This window comes from Triticum aestivum, chromosome 6D (genome assembly GCF_018294505.1).
Source record: "Triticum aestivum cultivar Chinese Spring chromosome 6D, IWGSC CS RefSeq v2.1, whole genome shotgun sequence".
Taxonomy (NCBI): domain Eukaryota; kingdom Viridiplantae; phylum Streptophyta; class Magnoliopsida; order Poales; family Poaceae; genus Triticum; species Triticum aestivum.
The window spans coordinates 479,958,857-479,964,856 of record NC_057811.1 but is presented as its reverse complement, the minus strand read 5'-3'; the positions used below and the strand labels follow the sequence as shown (position 1 = coordinate 479,964,856).

General features: G+C 47.0%; 1 protein-coding gene across 1 annotated transcript; it reads left to right on the top strand.

The window, feature by feature from the left end:
• Nucleotides 1-268: 268 nt before the first annotated feature.
• LOC123146140 (flavonoid O-methyltransferase-like protein Os11g0303600) lies at nucleotides 269-1,961 on the top strand. The gene is made up of 2 exons (XM_044565726.1): nucleotides 269-1,134; nucleotides 1,318-1,961. The coding sequence occupies exons 1-2, from the start codon at nucleotides 328-330 to the stop codon at nucleotides 1,615-1,617; spliced, it is 1,107 nt and encodes a 368-aa protein (XP_044421661.1). The 5' UTR covers nucleotides 269-327; the 3' UTR covers nucleotides 1,618-1,961.
• Nucleotides 1,962-6,000: the final 4,039 nt, after the last annotated feature.

The window sequence follows — 6,000 nt, the reverse complement described above, 5'->3', positions numbered from 1 at the left end:
TTTTTATTTATGCTAGCTGTTAGATTTTTCAAAGATACACACTCGAAACCCTAGCTAAACCACCGGCCAAAAGGCCCTTCCCCTTGGATCATGCATGATGCGCGCCATGGCCCATGGGCCATAGCCACCATGGTCATTCATTTCTCTTTCGTGTTCTACGATCTAACGCTACCCCGTCGACAGCGATAGTGCCATGGTCGTCACCCTCGCGTTCCACGAGAAATGACAGCAAAGGCATTGCTATATTATAGCAGTCCTCCATCCCTTATCATTCAAAGCAGACCGAAATACACAACACGTACATCATTCAGAGCTAGTCGATCGGCAATGGCAGGTCAGGCCGAGAAAGTGTTCGTCCCCACCGACGACGAGCTGCTCCAGGCGCAGTCCGACCTGTGGCGCCACAGCCTCTGCTACCTCACGCCCATGGCGCTCCGCTGCGCCGTCGACCTGGGCATCCCCACGGCCATCCACCGCCTCGGCGGCGCCGCGTCCCCGTCCGAGCTCGTCGCCGCCCTGTCCCTGCCCGCGTCCAAGCTGCCGTTCCTCGCCCGCCTGCTCCGCCAGCTCGCCACCGCGGGCGTCTTCACCTCCACCGACGCCGGAACGTACCGCCTCAACCCGCTCTCGTACCTCCTCGTGGACGGCGTCCGCATCGACGGCGACGCCAGCCAGACGGCCATCGTGCGCGCCGCTGCCTCGCGCTACTACGTCGAGGCCGCCATGGGGCTGGCCGACTGGTTCAGGAAGGACTTCGATGGACCCGTGCCCTCGCCGTTCGAGGACGTGCATGGCGCGGCCATCTTCGAGGAGAGCATGGCGCTCCTCGACCCGGAGATGGATCAGCTGATCCACGACGCGGTGGCTGCCCACGACCACATGGGGATCGGCCCCGTGCTCCGGCAGTGCGGTGAGCTCTTCGAGGGGCTTGAGACTCTCACTGACTGCGGTGGTGGTGATGGGACTACGGCCAGGTCCATCGTCGAGGCCTACCCGCACATCAAGTGCACTGTGCTGGACCTTCCAAAGGTCATGGACAAAGTTCTTCTTCCCGCTCAAGAAGAAGGAGCGGTTAAGTATGTTTCCGGTGACCTGTTCCACGTCGTCCCACCTGCTCAAGCTGTGTTGCTCAAGGTATATATGAATGTTGCACATTCCATAATTTTTATGCCAAGTGAAATGATAAAGCAATGATTAATTAGTTTTCAATTCGGAAATAATAACAGCTTAATTTAAGAATCCCTTTATATATTTTTTTCATCCTAGTTAGGCTTGATTAACCTTAAACTACAAGTTTATCCATGCATGGTAATGCAGCTTGTTCTGCACTTCTGGAGCGACGAGGATTGCATCAAGATCCTCGCACAATGCAAGAAGGCCATTCCTCCCCGAGACGCGGGAGGAAAAGTCATCGTCATAGACATTGTGCTTGGATCGGTTTCTGCAGGGCCAATGCTGGAAACCCAGCACCTCATGGATATGCTCATGCTCGTGATGACGAGAGGCCGACAGCGGGAAGAGAAGGACTGGAGCGAGATCTTCACCAAGGCGGGGTTCAGTGGCTATAAGATTGTCAAGAAGCTGGGAGCTCGAGCTGTCATTGAGGTCTACCCGTAAGGTTGTGCTCCCAAAGTAAAGATGCTTACATATGTTGTGGATTGTTGTGTGCTCGCTCTAAGGATGCATAAATAAAGGAGCGCCTTGTCATTTTCCAAAGAGAAGTCCTGGGTAGATCATAGAATAGCAAGGCGGTTATGTCTTGTTACCTTATGATGATACCTACGGAACTTTCTTTTGGAAAAAATAGTATGCATTTAGAGTGCTTTTCATATGCAGCTACAGTGATTTTCCATATGTGTACCGTGTACAATATCATATACCATAAGATAAGATCACACCTTGTACTTGTTATTGAAACCTTGTCTTATTGACTATATGGTCCAAAAATATTTAGCAAATTAGATTTCTTGCCCTCTCTAGAGGCCTCTAGTGGTCGCTTTGTGGCTTTGAATGAAGCTGTGCTTTCTGAAGAACCTTTATTTCAGAATGAAATTTCTATATCCATCAGGTTCACCTTAGCAGACTTACGTGAGTCTTGGATTCTAACCAATACATATGGACCCTATCACGCTAAAAACTTAACTACTTACATTGACTGATTCCAAAATGTGCATATGCCAAATGATCATGAATGGTTCGTGGATGGAGATTTCAATTATATCAGATACCCTGAGAACAAAAATAGAGAAGGTGGTAATGCACATGACATGTTTGCTTTCAATGAAGCAATCAATTCCCTTGCTCTTGTTAAAATTCCCCTTAGAGGCATAATGCTTACTTAGAGCAATATGCAGAGTGCTCCTCTCTTGGAAAAGCTTGACTAAGTATTCTCCTCTGAATCCTAGACTATCAATTATCCAAACACTATAGCTATTCCTCAGGCCAGGCCTTTTTGACCACATCCCTTGTTTCATTTGGATTGGTACATCTATTCTTGAGTCCTCGATCTATTTTCTGGTTTGAAATTTATTGGCTGCAACACCCAGACTTTAAAGATACTTTTAAGAAAATTTGGAACCAACAAATTCATGAACATGATAGTTCCAAAAGAGTAAGTCCAAATTTTAAAAGACCAAGAAAAGGTTTAAAACTTTGTTCCAAAAATATTTCTAATCTCTCTAGCACTATCAAAGATACCAACTCAATGATATGATTCTATGACACTATTGAAGAATTTAGAAATCTTGCAATTCATGAGTGGAACAATTAGACAAATCCTACAAAACCATTTCCTTTAGCTTCTCTCACACCAACAAATATACTGGAAGCAAAGAGACATTATTATATGGGCACAACTGGGGGAAGCAAACTAAAACAAAATCATGCAAAGGCATCAATTATTCAGAAATTATCACGTTGCAATTAAGAGATAAGCAGAGGCATTGAGCACTTTGAACATCATGCCAAGGCTGCTTTCCTTGGTAGATCTTTCAAGCAAATACTTGGCTATATTGTCCCAACTTTCAACCTTCCGAATTTGGATTATTTGCTTACGAGAAATGATGGTCTACATTTTTAGAGCAATCCTTTCACTAAAGAGGAAATTGATAAAGCATTCAGGAATTTGCCCTCTCATGAATACCCAGGCCTAGATGGTTTAAATTCTGATTTTGTTAAAGCTTGTTGGGAGACTATTGCCTCTGATTTCTCTGCATTGTTTGAGGAGTTTTACCATGGTTCAATCAATATGTAGAGCATTAACTCTTCCTTCATTACTTTGATTCAAAAATGGCTAGTATAAGTTACTCCCCACCAATGTTTTAAATAGCGGGGTATTGCCAAATAGCGGCGGACCTCAAAAGCAGCTATAACGGGCTATAGCAGGCTATAGTGGGCTATTTATACATGGGACCATTTAGCGGCACCCTAGTGAAAAGGCTATATAGCGGGCTATAGCGGAGTTATAGCCGGCTATTTAAAACATTGCTCCCCACTATGACTAGCCTTATACTAGTGTCATGCATATGACACTAGTCTAAGTTACTACCTCCATAGTGCAAAGTAACATACTAAGACTACCCACAATGGGAGTAACATAGGTAATAACATCACACATATCTAGATAAAGTAGATGATGTGACAAGTAATAAATGAACAAAGAGAGGAAAGTAGTAACATATATAGCTAGTTACTAGTAGTATGAGTAACATCACACATATCAAGGCAAGATGTGTCTATAGCCTAATAAATGAAGTGTTGCATGTTACCACATATATGTTACTCCCCACTATAGAGGTAGTAACATAGACTAGTAACATGGGCATGTTACTAGTCTATGTTACTACCCATTGTGAGTAGTCATAGTGTCATAGATGGCTTCATTTATTAGCTCATAGACTCATTTTGCCTCGGGAAGTGCTATGTTAGAGTAACATATTATGTTATCTTTAACACCTCTTTCCTCATTAAACACGTGTCACATAAGCAAAATTGTCTTGGGATGTGTTAAATTACTACCTAAGTTACCCCCACTATGGCTAGCCTTAGGCTGGTCATAGTGGGGAGTATCATATACTAGTATCATGCATATGATACTAGTGTATGATACTACATCCATAGTGCATAGTATCATAAATTAGTATCATAGGTGATCTCATTTATTGTCATGCATGACACATAGTAGCATCACATTTATTATGTTACGGTATCTACCTATGTTACTATAACCATCTCTCTCTTCTTTAATTACCTGCCACATAAGTATGTTTGCGAGTCCCAAGTGCATGATACTACTTATGTTACCCCCACTATGGCCAGCCTTACTCAAGGAGGCTTGTCAGCCATAGAAAGGTTTACAACAAAGTCTAGCCCCGAGCGCAGCCACACTACAGTGCAGGGTCCATACGTGGCGAGCGCATGACCAACCTTATTCTGCAAACGACTAATAAGTGTAAACGATATGTCCCTATGAGCATCTTCTACTAATCTCCGAATCTCCTAAACGAGTACCCGGTGATGTGATCTATCTTCATTTTGTGCTAGCAACATAGACACTCCTTTGGCACAGTCAACCTCCTTCATAATTGGCAGGTCCGACCGGTGTAGAGGTAGCTCCAGGCCCTCTCTGCAGGCAGCTAGCTCTGCCTCAAGGCCATTATCGCATGTAAGGATTTTTCTACAAGCAGTATAGATGATGTCACCTAGCTCTCTCTGTTGGGAATCGTAGCATAATTTTAAAATTTTCCTACGCTCACCAAGATGCATCTATGGAGTCTACTAGCAACGAGGGGAAGGGAGTGCATCTACATACCGTTGTAGATCGCGAGCGGAAGCGTTCCAATGAACGTGGATGACGGAGTCGTACTCGCCGTGATCCAAATCACCGATGACCGAGTGCCGAACGTACGGCACCTCCGCGTTCAACACACGTACGGTGCAGCGACGTCTCCTCCTTTCTTGATCCAGCAAGGGGGAAGGAGAGGTTGATGGAGATCCAACAGCACGACGGCGTGGTGGTGGATGTAGCGGCTCTTCGGCAGGGCTTCGCCGAGCTTCTGCGCGAGAGAGAGAGGTGTTGTAGGGGAGGAGGGAGGCGCCAAAGGCTGTGTGTTTGCTGCCCTCCCTCCCCCCCACTATTTATAGGACCCCTTGGGAGGGGGGAGCCGGCCAAAACCCATCTAGGGTTGGGGGGGGGCGGCGGCCAAGGGGGGGAAGGGGTTGCCTTGCCCCCCAAGGCAAGGGGGAACTCCCCCCCCCCTAGGGTTCTCAACCCTAGGCGCATGGGGGGAGGCCCAAGGAGGCGCCCCAGCCCACTAGGGGCTGGTTCCCTTCCACTTTCAGCCCACGGGGCCCTCCGGGACAGGTGGCCCCACCCGGTGGACCCCCGGGACCCTTCCGGTGGTCCCGGTACAATACCGATAACCCCCGAAACCTTCCCGGTGGCCAAAACTGGACTTCCTATATATAATTCTTCATCTCCGGACCATTCCGGAACCTCTCGTGACGTCCGGGATCTCATCCGGGACTCCGAACAACTTTCGGGTTTCCGCATACATATATCTCTACAACCCTAGCGTCACCGGACCTTAAGTGTGTAGACCCTACGGGTTCGGGAGACATGCAGACATGACCGAGACCAACAGCGGGATCTGGATACCCATGTTGGCTCCCACATGTTCCACGATGATATCATCGGGTGAACCACGGTGTCGAGGATTCAATCAATCCGTATGCAATTCCCTTTGTCAATCGGTATGTTACTTGCCCGAGATTCGATCGTCGGTATCCCAATACCTAGTTCAATCTCGTTACCGGCAAGTCTCTTTACTCGTACCGCAATGCATGATCCCGTGACTAACGCCTTAGTCACATTGAGCTCATTATGATGATGCATTACCGAGTGGGCCCAGAGATACCTCTCCGTTTACACGGAGTGACAAATCCCAGTCTCGATCCGTGCCAACCCAACAGACACTTTCGGAGATACCCGTAATGCACCTT